The sequence below is a fragment of the Berghia stephanieae genome, chromosome 5 (genome assembly GCF_034508935.2).
Source record: "Berghia stephanieae isolate SIO BIC M18660-M18661 chromosome 5, UCSD_Bste_1.3, whole genome shotgun sequence".
NCBI classification, from domain to species: domain Eukaryota; kingdom Metazoa; phylum Mollusca; class Gastropoda; order Nudibranchia; family Aeolidiidae; genus Berghia; species Berghia stephanieae.
Window position 1 is genome coordinate 48,363,117 of NC_088364.1, and position 25,005 is coordinate 48,388,121.

Below are 25,005 nucleotides of genomic sequence, written 5' to 3' on the forward strand. Positions count from 1 at the left end.
CTAGGTTGGTTAGAAATGACACATTTTAAATAATTCACAATACATCTAGAATGAATGAAAATGACGCACAACGGCTCTTAGTTCTTGTTATCAAAAATAACTCTTAAATTCTCTTTTATAATGGGAATGCGTTTGTCGCCGACTGTGTCCCTTAGTTGTGTCCAACACAGTGAACACTGTTAGGATACATCATATTGATGCTGTGCGTTTAATTTTAATACTCACAACATCCTCCAGCCGAATATAACGTACCAACATTCACAAAATATCTCGACTGATTAATTTAATTTTGTGAGAACTACTAACAATGGCTGGCTAAAAATAATAACAAAGATCTGAGTGACGTTAATTTCGTTCCTTCTATAACTACAAAACTTCTAAGGGCTTTTGATGATTTCTAAGAATGAACCAAACTTGACTGTCCAACTATTATATCGACAATATGCGCTTGGCTAAGAAGCCCACAACATTGCTATCCGGAAATATAAGGGACCAACACACAAAACTATGTGTAACCTTGAACGTTTTTCGTCTGGTTAATACAGTTAAGTGAAAATTACTCATAAACGCGGATGGTAAAAATCAATAACAAAGACCTGAGTGACGTCAACTTCGTTCTATTTATACACGAAATATTAGAGAACAGTGAGCCTCTCAATACTGAGATAATAATCTTGCGTGTTATAAATTTTTGTTACTACTGCTCAAGTCACTGATTAAGGGACTGAATCACGGACATCGCATTGACTCAATGGACCATAAACCTTAAGACGACGCAAGGTTTTACGTATAGGCAGAACAAAGATGACGTCACTTATGCCTTTGTTTTGTTTTGTTTTTTTTTTTTGCCATCCACGGTTATGAGACTCACCAAACTGAATTAACCAGACTATAAAAGTCCATTGTTACACTGTAGCTTTGTGTGTTGGTCTATTATATTTCCGGATGGCAATGTTGTGAGTTTCTTGGCCAAGCGCAAACCATCCATTGGTTATGAGTGTTGTAGCATGGAAGGGGCAAGCACACTTAACCGCATCCCATACAATTTTTCTGCATCTTGTAAGATTGGCCCGCCATCTTGTGAGCATTGGTCATAATCACAGTATTTTAATGCATGTTGATAGACAGTGTAATTATTGTATCATTTCATACATTTTCAAATCATATGTGTAATAAAAACACACCGGTGTTTGTGACACACCCTCAAGCCCGCAAGACAAGCATAGCAATGACATGACTGAAGTCGACTTCTCTCTGCTCCTTGTAATTTTTTTTAGACAACCAGTTGGGTGATTAGTTCTCACTAGATTATCTCAATCAGACTATAAACATTTGAGGCACAGAGTTTTTTGTGTGTTTTTTTTTTTTTTGTTTTTTTTTTGTGTTGGCACGATTGATCAAGCGAGTGAAACAAGTATTTTACTTAAAACATCCGATCGATACTAAAACCCGTGTTGTGTTGTTCGCTTGGTTTGTTAACTTAACTGCTCGGGTTGTCCGAATCACGTCTTGGGGCATGGTTATGTTCCCTTCCACTTTCAGTTAATCATATGCATCAAGAATACATTTTTTTAAAATGAATATTAATGAAATGTCAATTCAAGAACGAAATCAAATTCAATTATAAAGATTCAGAAACCTGGTACGATTGTAACTTGCAAAAACCGATGAAAAGGAATAATTGATGTGTTATCGTCTTTTCTTTTATTCTTCCTTCCCACACTACTACTACTACTACTACTACTACTACTACTACTACTACTACTACTACTACTACTACTACTACTACTACTATTACTACTACTACTACTACTACTACTACTACTACTACTACTACTACTACTACTACTACTACTACTACTACTACTATACCACTACTACTACTACTACTACTACACTACTACTACTACTACTATACCACTACTACTACTACTACTACTACAAATAATAATAATAATAATAATAATAATAATAATAATAACAATAATAATAATAATAATAATATAATAATAATAATAATAATAATAATAATAATAATAATAACATGCTGATGATGATGATGATGATGATGATGATGATGATGATGATGATGATGATGATGACACTATTACCGTTGCTGATTTTGGTTTATGTCTTCTATAAGACTAAGAATGAGTTGGTCCAAGTGGAGGAAAAGATAATGGTTACGGCGATTTTTCAATGGGAGCGATCTATTTTCATGTTTTCGTCCAACCAGGTCATCATTCACATGATTTGTTGCTGTCCAATGGTTGGATATTTCCTAACAAATGTAAACACGCTGCTGTGTTTACAAATGTTATAATTATACCCATGTGTCAAGCTGAATCAAATGACCAATCGTGATGTTAGATATTTAAAAAGCTGTGAACACTTTTCACTAAGTGGGTCACTTTGAGTAGATTTTGCAATGTGACCAATGACCTCGAGCCCATGGAAAGTTAATAAAGATCATGCCCATTGGGACAGCAGAATATGAACTCGGATTATAACTACAAAATAAAGACCTGTGTAGTAACAGCTAACTGAAATGACAATCAAAATGTCTTCCCAACGGCAGCCGAATACAGCGGATGACATAATAATATATTTATTTGGTAGCGTTTTTATGCACCTCCATTGGAGGTGTACAAAAACGCACAGTTTTTATGCACCTCCGTTGGCATTGATGGTAAATTAATGAAAATGTTGCTGCATACGCCCATGAGGTTTAAATAGATTTATATTGCACGCTGCTTAGTGATTACCGATGTACGTTTCCGTTTATACAATGATAATAAATTAAAGAATAATAACAATAATTTAAACAATCAAAAGTAAAAAGAAACATGGCACACAAATACTGATCTCAAATAAATAGATAATTTTAGAAAATTAAAATCGAAGCTTTTTAAAAACATAATAAAAAGTTTTTGAAAAAAAAAAAAAACAAACAAACAAATAAAAAACAACAACAACAAAAAGAAAGAAAAAAAAAATGATGTCTTTCTCAATACAGTAAACTTTTTTTAAAAAAATATGTCTACAATGGGAATCGAACCCAGTACTTCCAAGGTTAGAGTCTGACAGCTTGTCCACTGGGCTACCGAGCCACCTGACTGTACATCAGATTTAATAAGGTCTTTCTAAAACATTATTTTTCCTTCAATGCAACTTCTATTTTCTGGTTTTATATTTCGATTTTTTTAAATTATTATTATTTTTATATAAATTTATTAACAAAAACATCCTACAGATGTCACAATATAACTTTCGCCATGCAGAAATACAATATCACTGATGAAATTGGGTGGGATGCGCATGCGTGACGGAGGTGTATAAAAACGGTCCGTTAAGATACACCGTCAACGGAGGTGCATAAAAACACTACGTATTTATTTGTATGAAATATATACATTATTTAGCATGAAATAATAGGTCACTTCTCGTGTGACCTTACTCTCGTGGTCCTTACGTGTTATCGGTTTGACATGGGGAAATAAAAACCATAGTTATGTGGGTCACATACCTTGATAACAGACACGCATTACATACACGTACACACATTCCTACTGTTAGTAAAATTTACACACAAAAGAAATCAAAATTAAACTCTGGTTAGATTAGCCGAATGAACTAGCTGTTTGAATGGGTTTTCTTCTGTCTGTCTGTCTGTCAACGCCATTTAGAAGGCCAAAAAGGTTAAGAAATAAAACTTGTTATAGGTCGTATATTTTAAGGTAGCAAATTAAACGTGACCACCTTTGATATCAATGGAAAAAAATGCTACAATATGAAATATTGTGAAAGACAACAAGGAAAGGCATGTTTCTATATGATATTGCTAATCTAATTTCTAGACGTCAGAACCAAATCAACACCACCCCACCAACACCATCATCACAAAAGTAATCTGAAAAGATGTGTAGTCAGTAGTTATAACATGTTACTTTGATATAATATATATAAAAATACCAACATTTTTCTTATATTATAATTGCAACATTACCTGATAAGTGACAGTTGTCAGTGTTGTATGGTCGAGTCTTAGGACGACTCATTGTGTGTCTGTTCGTGTTAATGATTATAAATATTATATTCTTGATTATGTGAACACCTCACTAAATCATCGATTCCCCGTGTTCATTGCTAGAGTCACATTGAATGTTGTTCATAATGTTAATATTTTTTTGTCTTATAATGAAAGAGAGATTGTGGAGCCATAAAACAATAATAATAATAATGAAATAATGGCTTCCCTTTCTCTTCTTGTTTACCGTGTGAATTTGACTGTTATTTTTATCTCTTCTTGTGTGGTCTTTTTGCTTTCGACAAGTCAGATCAGAAAACCAAAACAATGGAAATATTAGGTATCGATCGCTTATGAACGGAAAACCACACGGAAGTGAGTAGCTATAGAAGTAGAATGAGTGATAGTGACGTTCTCGTCTAGGTTTACTAACTAATGAGTAGACAATAAAAGCAGTAGGAAAATAAGCCACTAGTTCTTGCTAAATCAAATAGGCTGTTATTCCTTTTTCAGAAAATTAAACACGAACGATAAAAATGCTATTATCAATGACAAAAATAATAATAAAGACCGGGCTAACAGTTAACACACACAAGCATTTAATGAACTGGAACGTATACACACTAGGTAAATTTGCGGAAATCAGTCAACACAGCTTCTTGACACAATAATAAACTCAAGAGGAAGTGTGTCACACGCGCAACGACATAGCCAGGACAGGTACGCCACAGCTTTGCTATCAAATTTTGATAGTAGTAAAACTATTGAAAGTCACCGACGTGAAACGAAAGCGTCGTTTTTTAAATAGATGTGATGGTGATAACAAGATAGTGCTTGGTTTATGTGTTTAGTTTTCATATTAACACCCTTTACTTAGCAACTTTTACCTGCTCGTAAGAAAATAAATTTAGCACAATGATTTAGATATATATAATTCAATATATTATGCTTTACTGAAAACCTCGACCAATAAAATGAGAGGAGGCACATGCCTGGAGTTTTTGTGTTAAGTAAACATCAGTTTGACTTTGTATTTAATTAAGATAAGATACAGCTAGAAAAAAAAAAAGAGGGGGAACAAAGAGAATTTTGAAAGAGAGAGAGACTCCATTGGATGTATGGCAGGGTTTTTCGATAGCAGGTGCATTGATATTATGCGTTTAGTTAAAATACTCACAACATCCACCAGCTGGATTTAACACACCAACATACAAAAACTGTGTGTAACTTGGAACCTTTATTGAAGTTATCACTAAAATGGCTGTCGAGAAACAATAACAAAGAGCTCAGTGACGTCAATTTCGTTTCTTCTATAGCTAAAGTGACCTCTGTTCTATTTTCTTGTTTCTGTCGTCTTGTTTGATAAAGCAAATCGAACATCTATCGCCTATCTACATTCATCACGTTAGAAAGTCACAAACACGGAAGCATTTAACAATGAAATTAAATCGAGTTCTAACATAATTTCAACATACATTATTACTTACGATGATGTATGACAGTATCACAAAAAGTTGGATGAGTTGGATGTTGTACAGCTACAGCCATATCCGTTTAATTTTCAAAATTCAAGTTATAACACACAGAGCTTTTAATAACTCCTTAAGTCCATTGTCAGGGTTCAGCTTTTGTGCTCTGCATATCCACTCCACTGTTTTCTGTCCTTTTTCAGGTAAGTATATTATATCCTTATTGTGTTATTGTGCAGCACGTTATCAAGTTCACCTGTATTCTTGAAGCGACCATTAAGCACACACAAACACACACATTGTAAATACATACTATCACTACTCTCTGACCAATGTTTGTCTTTTTTTTTTTTAATATTAGACTTTACTATTTTATTCCGTTCCAGCAATGTTCTTAAATCTTTCAGTTTATTATCAGACATAAAGATAACCGTTTCCTGTTGGAATTGTATGCTACAGCACGATCTTTGACCCGGATTTAAGATATTGTTTGTTTGTTTCTTCTACGCTTCAGCAATCATACGAAATGTGTTGGGGCCGAGGTGTTTGAAGCTTACTCGCTCTTTTTATCCAATGTTCATGGGATCGAATGTTGTTTGGAAACATGAATGAAAAAGAAAAGGTTTTATCTTAGGAAGTGACCTGATGTGACAACTTCTAAATAATATGTGGTTAAACTGAATGGGCGCTAAACTTGAAGCTTCCATAATGTGTTTAAGCAATATAGAATATAAATATAAACCACATATTCGTATCAGCCGACAAATAAAACTCTCTCTCTCTCTCTCTCTCTCTCTCTCTCTCTCTCTCTCTCTCTCTCTCTCTCTCTCTCTCTCTCTCTCTCTCTCTCTCTCTCTCTCTTTCTCTCTCCTACTAATTCAATGGTTGTAAACTATAAGTATTGTGTAGCCAACACCACTGTTAATCTTAAATGTTTTTATTTGGTTATGTCGGATACATTTAATTGATTAATAGCAATAAAAGAGAGGCGTTGAAAGTAAAGAAGAAGAAAAAAAAGATACAAAAACCAATACTAATATTAATTTTTGACTTTCAGACACTACCAGGATAAATCGTTTTCATCCACTATTGTGTAAACTGTGGTGAAATATTGAAAGACAGAAAAATAAAACAAACTTGAGTTTCTTTTTTTTATTATTATAGCGCAATTTATGTTGGTTAAGAATGCCCACCGCTCCATTACACGGGGCAAACGGAAATGCTACACCCCCTGCTGGACCGAGGAGTCGGAAAACCTGTGCAGTCCCAGTCCCAAGATGGAGCTGATAGTCGATAGCCGCCACACTTGGCGACTGATAAAGAAATTGGATTCTGACCTAAACTACCTGCATCGGCATTTGAGGCAGACACAATTGCCAAGAATATAAAGAACCGTAGCAAACGGGTCCCGAATCAAGTCTTTCGAGCGCGGTGTCCGCAAGGCATACCGCACGATTTTGAACTCGCTACTTGCAGACGAAGAGTCGGACTGGACATCCACGTTCAGTGCCCAAGAAGTGGGTTCGGCCATTAGCGATGTAAAGAACGGAAAAGCAGCAGGGATAGATGGAATATATCCCGATATGGTGACGCATCTAGGCCTCAGGATAGGGTCTGACTGGATGAAGCAATGTCTGACGTTCTTGCAAAAGGAAAGCTTCCACAAGTGTGGTAGCACGATAAGATAGTTGCCATCCTGAAGCCATGGTAATCGGCGAAGGAGGCCCTCAATTACAGACCCATATCACTTCTGAGCTGCCTGAGCAAACTTTTGGAGCGTGTGCTATTGAACTGATGGGGGATATTGAACTGATGGCGTCCTAGACGCTGCCCTGCCACCCGAGCAGGCGGGCTTCGGGGAAGGGATATGCACAACAGAGCAGGTCCTTGCCCATGCAGAGCATATTGAAGCATGGATCGAAAGAAAATAGCAAACTAGTGCTGTATTTATAGACTTATCCGCGGAATACAATACAGTCTGGTGCAATGGGTTGATGCTCAAAACTGCAAAGATCATAAGGTTAAAAAAAGACATTGAAGTTGCTCTCTTCAATCTTAGGGGAAAGGCAATTCCACGTTGCCCCGAGAGAGACCACGAGCAAAGTCAGGAAACTGGGGAATGGAGTCCCTCAGGGATTTGTTCTGGCGACAAGGTTGTTTGATATATTAGCGACATGCCGAGCCCTTCTTCCCTGAGGCTGGGATACGCGGACGACCGGGCACTCGTTACTCAAAGTAAGGTGGACCCGTCTCGAGAGCATAAGCTACTTAGTGAGGATGTTACCAGACTCAAATCCTACTTTGACAAGTGGTACTTGAAGATGAACACCTCAAAAATCATTGAATATCGGGGACCAGCTTCTCTCATATGAGCTGGATCCGAAGTACCTGGGGGTTACGCGGGACCGCCTTACCTATCGGGTCCATCTCGAAAGAGTTGCACGGGAGATAGAGAAACGCAACAGTCCTCTGAGGAGGCTGACGGGAACAACTTGGGATGCTAATCAAGCTTCCGCCCTCGCATTATGCTATTCCAACGCGAAGTATTGCGCTCTAGTGTGGAGGTAGAAGCAAGAACGATGAGAAGGTCGATGTGAAACTAAGGAAGTCCATGCAATCAGTGTCGGAATGCTGGCAACAACGCATAGAGAATGTAGCAATGACTATGAAAATTTTTGTTTTCTATTTTTGTAGGAAATACTACTCTTAAATCAAAGCCCTATCACCACTGAGTAAAAATCTTTTTAAATTTTGAAAATCCGTTAATATATCGATCTAACAAAGTTATGCCGTTTCAAAGCTGTCATTTATTTGGATGACTCACAAAGAGAAAAAAATACGGAAAATATTGGACACTTTTTCTGCTTTTTATTCTGGTTTGTGGCTGTATCTCGCTTAATACATGGAATTAGATATTAAAACTTGGCAATTTTATGGCAAAATTATCAGAAAATATGATGAAGACAACATAAGAGTTCTAACTTGTATAGTTTTAGAGCTGTATGGCTAGGGTCAACTATAATTTTGTTTTAAAATATACATAAAATTGATCATTTGGAACTTTTCCGAAGTGTAATTAGTGCTTAGGCCACTGGGACCCCCCCTCCCCCCCATTTGGGAGTTTATGCCACTATGTTTTTCAAATAATAGAACTTATTGGCCATACAAATTCCACTGTTACCGTAAAAATAAGTGTCATTTAAGAGAGTTATGGCTCTTTGAAAAAAGTGAGTTGTGTCCCCTTGCAAAAAAGAGACAACATTTCTTTCAAAGGCTCTGGAGACTACAATATTAATTCAAATATATGCAAATTGGGTATCAAACTGAAGGAAATTGAATATACTATCAAACTATTTGCACAAGCTTTCAATTTGTAAATATTATATAGACTCACAGAAAGTTGAAACAATTTGTCAGTAATCTCATGAAGTGTCATATCTAAACTTATGGGCTATTTCAGTGTTTTACACAAAAAATTATTTTAAATATGGCCAAAAACAGCATGTTAATTAAAAATGTAGCACTGAAGAAAGCTATGGCCCAAGCCTCAACAACAACCTTCATATTTCTACGTCACAGGAAAAACTAAAAGTGTACGCAACCCTTACATTTTTCTCCACTTTGTCGGATGCCAAATTCATCATAATTTTCATTCTTTTTAAACATGGTATTGATGTCCAGTTGTCACATTTAAAAGTAAGTTGAAGGTGTGGTAAAAACAATAGATATATCATGAAAAAAGATTAATTTGTTCACAACCCAAGTGAAGCATCATTACCGAAGACTTTTGAACGAAATCGCATTGTTATATTATGAAGAATAATTGATACTCAAAAGGGATTCTTGATTCAAGATGCAGTAAGTACATAAAAACAATATCCTTATGTGTTTTGCAAACATGCTTTACTCCTTAACAGTTTGCACTGCTCACCAATTTATTACATATCCTCATCATCAGTAGCAAAATCCTCTTCGTCCTCTGAAGTGTCGTCAAGGAAATCTCTGTCAAAGCTATCACTACCATCCTCGGCAGTACTGGTGCAGATTTCTTCATACACAATTTCCTGCAACTCATCTGGAATGAAAGCATCTTTGAACCACTGTACTTCCAATTCATTTGCAGAATTTCTCTGCCAACCGTTATCCTCTGGTTTTGGAATGCTAGGATTCTGGCACACTGCATTCCTCCAAATGAGAGTTTGAAAGTTGGCTCTTGATATGTGCAGTGACAATACTTGACTACAAGGAGGCATCTGACACAGATCAATTCCACCACTGCATGAGATGGTACCTTTCTTTCCTTTGAAACGCTGGCGAACTATGTCATACCTCACTTTGTTGACACTTGTGCATGAGGTTTTGCCATACAGCTTGCACACAAATGACTCTAACATGAGACAGTCATTACTCGAAACAGCTGCTGATGTTCCAAATCTGGAGAACAGAATTCTAAGATCTTCCTCCTTTTGAAGAAACTTTAGAGCTTTCAGCTTTCCTTGCCCAGCAAAGCAACTTGTTGTGTCACAGCCTGTGAATGCATGGACACCAAGTAATGCATCTTTGCTATCTGAGAGACATTGATTTGTCGCCTGTTGTTGCCACAGCCAGTATCAAAAATCAGGGTCTTTCCAATTGTCTCTGAGAATGAAAGGAGAAGTAAGAAGACATCCGTGTCTGGTGATCTGACAACAATTGTTTCACAGTTTGGTTGGCGGGAAGCATATTGACAGTGCAGTATAATTCGTGTGTCTGCCTCTTCCTGTGATGAGTAGAGATCTAGACAAGGTACAGCTGTGGTAAATTCATCCGTGTCACTGTAAAGTAAGGTGCATCTCTCTTCACAGACAAAGAAGATTTCCCTGTTTCTCAGTTTCTTTGCATATTCGTTACTTTCCCATTCCTTGAGGAGAAACCTGATGAGGGGTCTTTTGTTATCAACGCAGCTGAGAAATGATTTCCAACGTCTGGGCACTGTTGTTGCAGATCCTCTTAACAAGTATGCATCTTCTATGATTGAATCTTCTATGTAAGTATCAGTCACAAAGTGTACACAAGCTGCTTGTGGTAAGGAGGAAAATGTAAGTTTGGCTACTTCACCAAATGTATTTGGGATTGCTGACAGAGTTTGTAACAGTGCATTGCCATCAACAATGTAAACGGTGTTTGTTTTGTTTTTGCATAATCCTCGAACATTAATGAATTGTCAGGCGTGAGCTTGTGCAACAGAGTTGCTTTGTTGGTCTTCAGAGGTAAACCATCTGATGAAGCCAGCGACCATGGAGTAGGGTGTTAGAGGATATTGAAGAACTTTTTGAAGATCAACACTGTGTTCTTGGGACAAAACAAGAAGCTGGCCAAATAAATTTCTTTGTGCCTTGATTTTGACCACGTTCATGTCTTTTTTCACTGTTACCACTTTCCTCAATGATGCAAATGTCTTGGTCTTGTTCCTTGCTAATGGCTTGTGAAATTCTACAGTCTTTTCCTTCAGTCTGTTTTCAACAAAACTTTCAAACAATCTTTTTCCTGTTTTTTCCACGGCTAGCAGGTCATCAGCAACATCCTCTTGCACTTTCATTCCTGAAGCTAGACTGACCAGACCATCTTCAACTTCAAAGGGATTGATAAATAATGCTGAAAATGCCTGGAGGATCTTTTGCACTCGCTTTTCACTTTGTCTTTTTTCTGCAAGGCTCAATTCTTTGTGGGTGTCTATATCTATACAGTTGTTGTTGCTGATCATTCTTTGGGTTGCTGATACATATTCTGCTCGATTGTGTCTTGTTACACTCCAACGGTAATAGCTTGGAAGACTCTTGCTGAACCCAACAATACCTCCTTTTGTCTTTGCATGTTTGTTTATTGTTTGTCCAATGGTCATATCAACTGCTCTTCTTCCAGCAGGCGTCCTTGATCTGGAGACACTAAATCCATTATCTTGTAACATTTCTTCTGCCCCTGGGTGGGAATGAATCAGGTTGGCTAGTGACACAAAATATACACTGAGATACTTGGCATAATTGTGGTGATTCATGGTAAAAAGCAGTGTGCACAGTTCTTTTAAACAAGATATATGAAGAAGAAAGTTGGTAGCTCGCAGAAACTGGAGGAGAAGCCAAACTCTGTCCATGTATTGGATCCAGTATTGTGCAGTTTTTCCGTACTTTCCTGAGCGGACACTCTCTTTGAAGGCTTCATACTGGGAAAATAACTCAGCATACACAGTTGACTGGAGAATTTTATTAGCTGTATGGCTTGAAATTCCTTCGGTGAATTCCTTTATGTAAGACATGAGGTCTTTACTGAGTTTTGAATCCGTGTTCTGCTCAAATTTTGCAAGCAGAAGCCTCTCTAGAGCCTCCAAAACAGACACATGCACTCGTATAGCCCTGTTGTAGTTCTTTCCACTCATAACCCTATCCATAGAACCATGTGCACATAGCCCTGCTTCAGTCACAATTTCTTCAAAACCAGATCCACTTTGGAGCTTTCCCAGGGCACCAAGATATGAAATTATGGTGTGAAAGACACCCAGGTGAATAATGACTGTTTGTAAAGCTGTGGGTTTTGCCAGACAATATCGTAAGCTTTCTTTGCTACAGCAAGGTCAAATGTTACAAATGTATGTGTTATATGCCCATTAATCATGCCTGAATTGTGCTAGTACAAAATTCCTCTTGTTTATTTATCACTGAAAGGAAGCAAATACACTGTAATATATATTTTTTTTTTTCATATTATAGAGAAAATGGCTATCAATATCAAAGATTTAAAAACCCTATATAGCTTTGTAAAATATTTTATGATATGAGGCAAAAAATGAGAAATGACAATAAAATTCCACTATTTATTGCATTTGAAGCAATTTTAGGGTGATAAACAATCATTTTATTCACAAAAATGAGTTCACGAAAAATTGCACCCGATGACCTTTCAAGGGCCATAACTCCTGTAAATGATACTTGAAAAAACTGTAACACCCGGATTAATTTGTGTTATATGTCCCTGAAGCATGCCTGAATTGTGCTAGTGCAAAATCCCTCTTGTTTATTCATCCTGAAGGGAAACAAGTACACTGTAATAGATTTTTTTTTCAAATTATAGAGAAAATGGCTATCAAAGATTTAAAAACGCTATATGGCTTTGTAAAATATTTATGATATGAGGCAAAAAATGGGAAATGACACTAAAATTCCACTATTTATTGCATTCGAAACAATTTTAGGGTGATAAACAATCATTTTATTCACAAAAATGAGTTCACGAAAAATTGCACCCGATGACCTTTCAAGGGCCATAACTCCTGTAAATGATACTTGAAAAAACTGTAACACCCGGATTAATTTGTGTTATATGTCCCTGAAGCATGCCTGAATTCTGCTAGTGCAAAATCCCTCTTGTTTATTCATCCTGAAGGGAAACAAGTACACTGTAATAGATTTTTTTTCAAATTATAGAGAAAATGGCTATCAAAGATTTAAAAACGCTATATGGCTTTGTAAAATATTTTATGACATGAGGCAAAAAATGAGAAATTACAATAAAATTCCATTATTGATTGTATGTGAAACAATTTTAAGGTGATAAACAACCATTTTATGCACAAAAACGATTTCACAAAAAATTGCACCTAATGACCTTTCAAGGGCCGTAACTCTCGTAAATGACACTTGAAAAAACGGTAACACCCGGATTAATACTCAAGATATAGTGCTGTTTCAGAAAAACCATGTGGCGAAAACTCCCCCAGGGGGGGGGGGAGGGTTTCGCCCACTGGCCCATGCACTAAATTTTGTGTCTACAACCCATACAAATGATACGAAAAATGCCTGCTAAATTATTATCAATCAGTCCCGTGAGACCATGGCTTATGTTATTTCTAGTATTTATTTGAGAGAGAGAGAGAGAGAGAGAGAGGGAGAGTGTGTGTGTGTGTGTGTGTGTGTGTTTGTGTGTGTGTTAATCTACTATCCCTATGACATAACAATGAAACAATACCTTAATTCCAAAAAAAAAAGCGCGCGAGGATTTGTGTCGTCAGTCGTCGCGAACAAGGTTGCCAGATGGGCACGTGTGTGGCCAAATATATAATTTTGTTTCTTTTATTAAATTTTATTCATCTATTTTTGTCTCAGTGACATTCATCCTAGTCTATTCAATTTTTTGTTTGTTAAAATTTAGTTCACTTTAAGTGGGCCAGTCTTAATAGTGAAAAAAGCCATATGATTTTCTATTTAGCCACTTTTGAAGTCGAATTTGGTCAGGTTAAAGTCTGGCCATCTGGCAGCCTTGCCTCGCTCACGTCATTTTCGTGTCGTGCGATGAGGGAAGCAAAATGGCCGTCTCCATATTTTCACTCATTGAAATGCAAATAGGGTTGATGTTTTGTGAGAATACGGGAAAAGTACTTATCATAGTCCAATGAAATTTGAAATAGAAATAGAAAAAATGTGCATATATAACCTTATGAGCGACAAAATCTCTCCTCTTTGTAGTTTTAGAAATATTGTACTCCAAAGAGTAAAAATCTATTTTTAACGGTCTTCTGGTAATCGCACGAGTTTTGTCGCTTGACATAATCTAAAATGACCTCTTTTCTAACTGTATGCCAACTTTCAGTCATATTCATCGATAAACAGCGTCGTAATTAATTTTTTTAAATAACATGTACGGAACGGCTTCGTACCATATTTTGTCGCGAATTTGGGCACGTCGTGAGCGAAAAAGAGGCCCAAAGATTTGTGCGGGATAGTCATTGCTAGAGAATGGGGCCCGTTAATGGCAGAAATCCAGGACTCTAGGTCCGGCGGAAGACGATAACGAATACTGGCTTAATAAGATCAAAAGGAGAGGGAATGGTGATACCCCTCTCAACGAAATAAGTCACTGCAATCCTTGCACATAGCTTCCTTGACTTTGGACAGAGTTGCATATACAAGATGGAAGTCGGTTTAGACGAATTCAATCCCTCGAGGGGCGGGGAGACGACTCCTCGAGACTGGGGGAGAAGTTGCCAAGAGATATTGGGTGGAGCGAACTGGCTTCAGTCGAGAACCTGACGGTACACTCCTTTCACAATGGGTGTCAAGTTACTGTAGAACGAGCTTAAGTCTCAATGGGATATTAGCTTTAGGCAACCATGAGTTGTTATTTTTCAAACCTGTTGCTATGCTATCTTGTGATGACAACGCCTCTCAGTCGTCATATGAATACTACTCACCATGATTATATAAACCCATGGCAGGCCGCCAAACGGCACTTGCTATCCTTCATATAATGCAGGGTTGATTGTGTGAAGTACGGAAGATAGCAAGGCATAGTGCAGGCTACTGTTCTGTGTAAGTCCGTGAACGGGTGACCAAATCATAGTACAGAGAAGACAAATCTGTTACAATATTATGTCCCAATAAAAGTATAACACAGAGAAGGCCGAAATTGTGTTATACAGGCCGGTACAGAATAAAACAAATACACTGTGTTGTAAAATATCAAAAGCTGGTCGGTCGGTGACGAATTAAAAAATAGGGACATAAAATGTCGTAATATCACATCTCAATAAAAGAGTGTGATAATAAAAAGGTGCTCGTTAACAATTGAGTCGGTCAAGTCTCTATCCAGATCCAAAAGGAGAGTGCAAAGTCCTGTACGTGAAACAAATTTGAGAAGCACGGTTGTTCTCAATATTTGTTGGGTCGTGATCGGTATCAAGTGAAGTGCTACACATCTTCACGAAAAATCAGAGCAACGCTGTGTCAAGATTACAGAGGAGCTAACCCGAGACGACAACAAGACAAGATTTGTTTGTGTGTGTTGTATTGTCTTTACATGTTACTGATAAGGTACGTTTTAGTTGTCAAACCTTTCATTTTTATTTTGACATTTTCTTTATCTTTTAAAATAAAATTATAATTTAATTTAACCAGCAGACTTGTTTAATAATTTAAAGCTATACTTTTGTGGGGACATTTTGTAAAATCATTAATCAGATTGTTGTTGAAAATATCTTATATAATTTTAATATCATAAAATCAGTGACAATGGGGAATTGCCACCCTCCAACATACACCTGTTGTGGTCATGAGCCCAAAACCGTAGAGAATCTATTTGAACGTTTCGTTGTGACAAAACTTCTGGGCGGGTTTGCGACCGTTCACGATTGCGGCGACGAGTTTCTGTACTGTATAAATCATCATCACATAGTATTGTGACACCATGAGAAGCTGTCGCTGCCAATTCGGCTGCAAACATCACGATGACAGATTGCCATTGAATATTTTTGGCACAATCACAAGCAGACCTACTATTTTGTTGACGCTAACTATATTATAATCCTGCCAGTGCAAAAAGGGTGTTCCCCAGGATAACACTGAAAGGGCGTGGCATAACTATTTGCCTTCGCCGAATATGCCTGTCGTGAGCAATGCAACTGCCTTCAGCTATATTGGTGGATATGTAACTTCCCAATGTTTGACAAAGTCTCTTCTATGTTATACAGGATGAATCAAGAAATTGTGAACATGATAATATGACCAATAAAATACAGCTAAACCAACGTGTACTTATTTGAAGGACTGAACATCGAATGAAATTATTGTCTTGATTTAACAATAATATTATAATGGGCAGTATTTTGCTTTGGTTTGAGAGTACTTCCATTATAACATTGAGCCCATAACAATTTGGATTATCAGACCTGGAAATATGTACATATTGAGTTAAAACTTAAATATAACACATTTTCTCTAACTACCGGTACTTTGTCTTGGTCATTTGGATGAAAATGAATCTATCCGTCGTTTTAACAAAATGAAACCGTGGATGAAGTCATAGGCTTTATTGAAAAAGAAATTGAACACTATTTCCCAAAATAAATAAATAAATAAATAAACAATAATGATAATAATAATAATAATAATAATAATAATAATAATAATAATAATAATAATAATAATAATAATAATAATAATAATAATAATAATAATAATAACAATAATAATGATAATAATAATAAATAATAATAATAATAATAATAATAATAATAATAATAATAATAATAATAATAATAATAATAATAATAATAAAATAATAATAATAATAATAATAATAATAATAATAATATAATAATAATAATAATATATTACTAGTAATAGTAATATCTTTATTGTCCATGAAGGCAAATTATCATTTTTACAGCATATACATAATATACGCAAACAGACATAAATGAAACATAAAGTACCAACCCCCCCCCCCCCCCCCTCCCCCCCAAAAAAAAAACAAAAAACAAAAAACAAAAAACAAAACAAACAAAAAAGCAAAAAAAAAAAAAAAACACACACATACACACAAACACACACACACACACACACACACACACACACACACACACACACACAATGGAATGGTGATACCCCTCTCAACGAAATAAGTCACTGCAATCCTTGCACATAGCTTCCTTGACTTTGGACAGAGTTGCATATACAAGATGGAAGTCGGTTTAGACGAATTCAATCCCTCGAGGGGGCGGGAGATCGACTCCTCGAGACTGGGGGAGAAGTTGCCAAGAGATATTGGGTGGAGCGAACTGGCTTCAGTCGAGAACCTGACGGTACACTCCTTTCACAATGGGTGTTAAGTTACTGTAGAACGAGCTTAAGTCTCAATGGGATATTAGCTTTAGGCAACCATGAGTTGTTATTTTTCAAACCTGTTGCTATGCTATCTTGTGATGACAACGCCTCTCAGTCGTCATATGAATACTACTCACCATGATTATATAAACCCATGGCAGCCGCCAAACGGCACTTGCTATCCTTCATATAATGCAGGGTTGATTGTGTGAAGTACGGAAGATAGCAAGGCATAGTGCAGGCTACTGTTCTGTGTAAGTCCGTGAACGGGTGACCAAATCATAGTACAGAGAAGACAAATCTGTTACAATATTATGTCCCAATAAAAGTATAACACAGAGAAGGCCGAAATTGTGTTATACAGGCCGGTACAGAATAAAACAAATACACTGTGTTGTAAAATATCAAAAGCTGGTCGGTCGGTGACGAATTAAAAAATAGGGACATAAAATGTCGTAATATCACATCTCAATAAAAGAGTGTGATAATAAAAAGGTGCTCGTTAACAATTGAGTCGGTCAAGTCTCTATCCAGATCCAAAAGGAGAGTGCAAAGTCCTGTACGTGAAACAAATTTGAGAAGCACGGTTGTTCTCAATATTTGTTGGTCGTGATCGGTATCAAGTGAAGTGCTACACATCTTCACGAAAAATCAGAGCAACGCTGTGTCAAGATTACAGAGGAGCTAACCCGAGACGACAACAAGACAAGATTTGTTTGTGTGTGTTGTATTGTCTTTACATGTTACTGATAAGGTACGTTTTAGTTGTCAAACCTTTCATTTTTATTTTGACATTTTCTTTATCTTTTAAAATAAAATTATAATTTAATTTAACCAGCAGACTTGTTTAATAATTTAAAGCTATACTTTTGTGGGGACATTTTGTAAAATCATTAATCAGATTGTTGTTGAAAATATCTTATATAATTTTAATATCATAAAATCAGTGACAATGGGGAATTGCCACCCTCCAACATACACCTGTTGTGGTCATGAGCCCAAAACCGTAGAGAATCTATTTGAACGTTTCGTTGTGACAAAACTTCTGGGCGGGTTTGCGACCGTTCACGATTGCGGCGACGAGTTTCTGTACTGTATAAATCATCATCACATAGTATTGTGACACCATGAGAAGCTGTCGCTGCCAATTCGGCTGCAAACATCACGATGACAGATTGCCATTGAATATTTTTGGCACAATCACAAGCAGACCTACTATTTTGTTGACGCTAACTATATTATAATCCTGCCAGTGCAAAAAGGGTGTTCCCCAGGATAACACTGAAAGGGCGTGGCATAACTATTTGCCTTCGCCGAATATGCCTGTCGTGAGCAATGCAACTGCCTTCAGCTATATTGGTGGATATGTAACTTCCCAATGTTTGACAAAGTCTCTTCTATGTTATACAGGATGAATCAAGAAATTGTGAACATGATAATATGACCAATAAAATACAGCTAAACCAACGTGTACTTATTTGAAGGACTGAACATCGAATGAAATTATTGTCTTGATTTAACAATAATATTATAATGGGCAGTATTTTGCTTTGGTTTGAGAGTACTTCCATTATAACATTGAGCCCATAACAATTTGGATTATCAGACCTGGAAATATGTACATATTGAGTTAAAACTTAAATATAACACATTTTCTCTAACTACCGGTACTTTGTCTTGGTCATTTGGATGAAAATGAATCTATCCGTCGTTTTAAACAAAATGAAACCGTGGATGAAGTCATAGGCTTTATTGAAAAAGAAATTGAACACTATTTCCCAAAATAAATAAATAAATAAATAAACAATAATGATAATAATAATAATAAATAATAATAATAATAATAATAATAATAATAATAATAATAATAATAATAATAACAATAATAATATAATAATAATAATAATAATAATAATAATAATAATAATAATAATAATAATAATAATAATAATAATAATAATAATAATAATAATAATAATAATGATATTACTAGTAATAGTAATATCTTTATTGTCCATGAAGGCAAATTATCATTTTTACAGCATATACATAATATACGCAAACAGACATAAATGAAACATAAAGTACCAACCCCCCCCCCCCCCCCCTCCCCCCAAAAAAAAAACAAAAAACAAAAAACAAAAAACAAAACAAACAAAAAAGCAAAAAAAAAAAAAAACACACACATACACACAAACACACACACACACACACACACACACACACACACACACACACAATGGAATGGTGATACCCCTCTCAACGAAATAAGTCACTGCAATCCTTGCACATAGCTTCCTTGACTTTGGACAGAGTTGCATATACAAGATGGAAGTCGGTTTAGACGAATTCAATCCCTCGAGGGGCGGGGAGATCGACTCCTCGAGACTGGGGGAGAAGTTGCCAAGAGATATTGGGTGGAGCGAACTGGCTTCAGTCGAGAACCTGACGTACACTCCTTTCACAATGGGTGTCAAGTTACTGTAGAACGAGCTTAAGTCTCAATGGATATTAGCTTTAGGCAACCATGAGTTGTTATTTTTCAAACCTGTTGCTATGCTATCTTGTGATGACAACGCCTCTCAGTCGTCATATGAATACTACTCACCATGATTATATAAACCCATGGCAGGCCGCCAAACGGCACTTGCTATCCTTCATATAATGCAGGGTTGATTGTGTGAAGTACGGAAGATAGCAAGGCATAGTGCAGGCTACTGTTCTGTGTAAGTCCGTGAACGGGTGACCAAATCATAGTACAGAGAAGACAAATCTGTTACAATATTATGTCCCAATAAAATAAACACAGAGAAGGCCGAAATTGTGTTATACAGGCCGGTACAGAATAAAACAAATACACTGTGTTGTAAAATATCAAAAGCTGGTCGGTCGGTGACGAATTAAAAAATAGGGACATAAAATGTCGTAATATCACATCTCAATAAAAGAGTGTGATAATAAAAAGGTGCTCGTTAACAATTGAGTCGGTCAAGTCTCTATCCAGATCCAAAAGGAGAGTGCAAAGTCCTGTACGTGAAACAAATTTGAGAAGCACGGTTGTTCTCAATATTTGTTGGGTCGTGATCGGTATCAAGTGAAGTGCTACACATCTTCACGAAAAATCAGAGCAACGCTGTGTCAAGATTACAGAGGAGCTAACCCGAGACGACAACAAGACAAGATTTGTTTGTGTGTGTTGTATTGTCTTTACATGTTACTGATAAGGTACGTTTTAGTTGTCAAACCTTTCATTTTTATTTTGACATTTTCTTTATCTTTTAAAATAAAATTATAATTTAATTTAACCAGCAGACTTGTTTAATAATTTAAAGCTATACTTTTGTGGGACATTTTGTAAAATCATTAATCAGATTGTTGTTGAAAATATCTTATATAATTTTAATATCATAAAATCAGTGACAATGGGGAATTGCCACCCTCCAACATACACCTGTTGTGGTCATGAGCCCAAAACCGTAGAGAATCTATTTGAACGTTTCGTTGTGACAAAACTTCTGGGCGGGTTTGCGACCGTTCACGATTGCGGCGACGAGTTTCTGTACTGTATAAATCATCATCACATAGTATTGTGACACCATGAGAAGCTGTCGCTGCCAATTCGGCTGCAAACATCACGATGACAGATTGCCATTGAATATTTTTGGCACAATCACAAGCAGACCTACTATTTTGTTGACGCTAACTATATTATAATCCTGCCAGTGCAAAAAGGGTGTTCCCCAGGATAACACTGAAAGGGCGTGGCATAACTATTTGCCTTCGCCGAATATGCCTGTCGTGAGCAATGCAACTGCCTTCAGCTATATTGGTGGATATGTAACTTCCCAATGTTTGACAAAGTCTCTTCTATGTTATACAGGATGAATCAAGAAATTGTGAACATGATAATATGACCAATAAAATACAGCTAAACCAACGTGTACTTATTTGAAGGACTGAACATCGAATGAAATTATTGTCTTGATTTAACAATAATATTATAATGGGCAGTATTTTGCTTTGGTTTGAGAGTACTTCCATTATAACATTGAGCCCATAACAATTTGGATTATCAGACCTGGAAATATGTACATATTGAGTTAAAACTTAAATATAACACATTTTCTCTAACTACCGGTACTTTGTCTTGGTCATTTGGATGAAAATGAATCTATCCGTCGTTTTAACAAAATGAAACCGTGGATGAAGTCATAGGCTTTATTGAAAAAGAAATTGAACACTATTTCCCAAAATAAATAAATAAATAAATAAACAATAATGATAATAATAATAATAATAATAATAATAATAATAATAATAATAATAATAATAATAATAATAATAATAATAATAACAATAATAATGATAATAATAATAATAATAATAATAATAATAATAATAATAATAATAATAATAATAATAATAATAATAATAAATAATAATGATATTACTAGTAATAGTAATATCTTTATTGTCCATGAAGGCAAATTATCATTTTTACAGCATATACATAATATACGCAAACAGACATAAATGAAACATAAAGTACCAACCCCCCCCCCCCCCCCCCTCCCCCCAAAAAAAAAACAAAAAACAAAAAACAAAAAACAAAACAAACAAAAAAGCAAAAAAAAAAAAAAAAACACACACATACACACAAACACACACACACACACACACACACACACACACACACAATGGAATGGTGATACCCCTCTCAACGAAATAAGTCACTGCAATCCTTGCACATAGCTTCCTTGACTTTGGACAGAGTTGCATATACAAGATGGAAGTCGGTTTAGACGAATTCAATCCCTCGAGGGGGCGGGGAGATCGACTCCTCGAGACTGGGGGAGAAGTTGCCAAGAGATATTGGGTGGAGCGAACTGGCTTCAGTCGAGAACCTGACGGTACACTCCTTTCACAATGGGTGTCAAGTTACTGTAGAACGAGCTTAAGTCTCAATGGGATATTAGCTTTAGGCAACCATGAGTTGTTATTTTTCAAACCTGTTGCTATGCTATCTTGTGATGACAACGCCTCTCAGTCGTCATATGAATACTACTCACCATGATTATATAAACCCATGGCAGGCCGCCAAACGGCACTTGCTATCCTTCATATAATGCAGGGTTGATTGTGTGAAGTACGGAAGATAGCAAGGCATAGTGCAGGCTACTGTTCTGTGTAAGTCCGTGAACGGGTGACCAAATCATAGTACAGAGAAGACAAATCTGTTACAATATTATGTCCCAATAAAAGTATAACACAGAGAAGGCCGAAATTGTGTTATACAGGCCGGTACAGAATAAAACAAATACACTGTGTTGTAAAATATCAAAAGCTGGTCGTCGGTGACGAATTAAAAAATAGGGACATAAAATGTCGTAATATCACATCTCAATAAAAGAGTGTGATAATAAAAAGGTGCTCGTTAACAATTGAGTCGGTCAAGTCTCTATCCAGATCCAAAAGGAGAGTGCAAAGTCCTGTACGTGAAACAAATTTGAGAAGCACGGTTGTTCTCAATATTTGTTGGGTCGTGATCGGTATCAAGTGAAGTGCTACACATCTTCACGAAAAATCAGAGCAACGCTGTGTCAAGATTACAGAGGAGCTAACCCGAGACGACAACAAGACAAGATTTGTTTGTGTGTGTTGTATTGTCTTTACATGTTACTGATAAGGTACGTTTTAGTTGTCAAACCTTTCATTTTTATTTTGACATTTTCTTTATCTTTTAAAATAAAATTATAATTTAATTTAACCAGCAGACTTGTTTAATAATTTAAAGCTATACTTTTGTGGGGACATTTTGTAAAATCATTAATCAGATTGTTGTTGAAAATATCTTATATAATTTTAATATCATAAAATCAGTGACAATGGGGAATTGCAACCCTCCAACATACACCTGTTGTGGTCATGAGCCCAAAACCGTAGAGAATCTATTTGAACGTTTCGTTGTGACAAAACTTCTGGGCGGGTTTGCGACCGTTCACGATTGCGGCGACGAGTTTCTGTACTGTATAAATCATCATCACATAGTATTGTGACACCATGAGAAGCTGTCGCTGCCAATTCGGCTGCAAACATCACGATGACAGATTGCCATTGAATATTTTTGGCACAATCACAAGCAGACCTACTATTTTGTTGACGCTAACTATATTATAATCCTGCCAGTGCAAAAAGGGTGTTCCCCAGGATAACACTGAAAGGGCGTGGCATAACTATTTGCCTTCGCCGAATATGCCTGTCGTGAGCAATGCAACTGCCTTCAGCTACGAGGGCTCTTTCATAATTAACCGAAAAATGCCTGTAAAATCCGCGTTTTTTATGCTATCAACAAAATTCTTGCACGTGTTCATACCTTGACTCGTCCTTCATTTCTCTACGTAACAGCCAAGTCTGTCGACACACTTCTGCCAACGCCGCAGCATGGAATAGATACCCTCTCGGAAGAAATTTCCGTCAAGGTTTTGTAGCCATTTCCGCACATGGTCAACAAGCTCTTCATCGACATCAAAGCGCTTTCCTGCCAGCTCACGTTTCAGTGACCCAAAGAGGTGATAATCAGATGGTGCGAGGTCTGGACTGTGTGGTGGGTGTGGCAAAATCTCCCATCCATATTTCTCTAGCCAACCTTGCGTCACTCCTGCTGTGTGGGGTGTAGCGTTGTCGTGTTGCAAAATGACCCCGTTGGTCAACTGCCCTGGGCGCTTTCTGCGAATGGCCTCCCTAAGCTTGTCAAGAGTTTGGCAGTACCTTGCAGCATTGATTGTTTCTCCAGGTTGTAAGGTTTCGAACAGAATAACACCACGACTGTCCCAGAAAACAGTTCCCATTATTTTCTTTGCTGACCGCATGACTTTGAATTTCTTCGCGACAGGTGAGGATGGATGTTTCCATGTCATCGAATCTTGCTTTGTTTCTGGGGTGCAATGGTGCAACCAAGTCTCATCACCGGTGACTATGCTGTCAAGAAAAGTCACATCGTACCCTAGAAAGTCTCTGCCGGCGTTGGCAGTATGCCCGTGAACCCTGCGTGAGCTCTTGCTTCTCAAAAGTTCCCTGCAGATGTCCAATCTTTGTTCTTTATGATTGTCTGTCAATTGATTAGGAACCCATCTTGCGCTGACTTTTCTGTAACCAAGTTCATCAAATACAGTTCTATGGGCAGAAGTTTCCGAAATTTCAAGACTGCTTGCGATTTCATGAAGTTTCAACCTCCTGTCTTGACGAATAAGCTCATCAACTCGCTTCACATTGTCTTCTGACGTCGCAGTTATCGAACGCCCTCTCCCTTCCCTGTCTGTCAAGTCGGAATGGCCGGCTTCAAACAAATTACACCAGTGATAGACTTGTGTACGGCTTATAACATGCTCACCATATACACTCTGAAGTTCTTTATGAATTTCGGTAGGATTCAGACTTTTGGCGTTCAAAAAACGTATGACAGCTCTCTGATTTCCTCCTTTGACCAAGTTTCAAGGTGGGCCGCCATCTTTAAAATCGTCTAGAAATTCATTGTGCAAAATGATGCACTTCATAATTTCTGGGAATATCCGTTAAGAAATAAGGAATATCATGTCGTTTACAGAATTAAAAAATCTCCACTGGTTGCTGAGCAATGGGCATTTTTCGTTTTTTTCTGAAAGAGCCCTCGTATATTGGTGGATATGTAACTTCCCAATGTTTGACAGTCTCTTCTATGTTATACAGGATGAATCAAGAAATTGTGAACATGATAATATGACCAATAAAATACAGCTAAACCAACGTGTACTTATTTGAAGGACTGAACATCGAATGAAATTATTGTCTTGATTTAACAATAATATTATAATGGGCAGTATTTTGCTTTGGTTTGAGAGTA

At 36.8% G+C, this 25,005-nt stretch overlaps 1 protein-coding gene across 8 annotated transcripts in view; it reads right to left on the bottom strand.

Annotated features, from left to right (window-relative positions):
• LOC144973080 (uncharacterized) overlaps positions 1-5,981 on the bottom strand; it is a 25,087-nt gene extending 19,106 nt beyond the window's left edge. For 2 of the 8 annotated variants that reach the window (XM_078915082.1, XM_078915080.1), the window contains exons 1-2: positions 4,621-4,647; positions 4,007-4,191 (exon numbers count right to left, since the gene is read on the bottom strand). In XM_078915082.1, the coding sequence (XP_078771208.1) occupies positions 4,007-4,058 (52 nt within the window). In that variant the 5' untranslated portion in view covers positions 4,059-4,191; positions 4,621-4,647. Of the gene's footprint in view, positions 1-4,006; positions 4,732-5,514 lie in introns of those variants that run through there. The other 6 variants (XM_078915084.1, XM_078915079.1, XM_078915078.1 and 3 more) reach the window with 6 other exon arrangements.
• Positions 5,982-25,005: the final 19,024 nt, after the last annotated feature.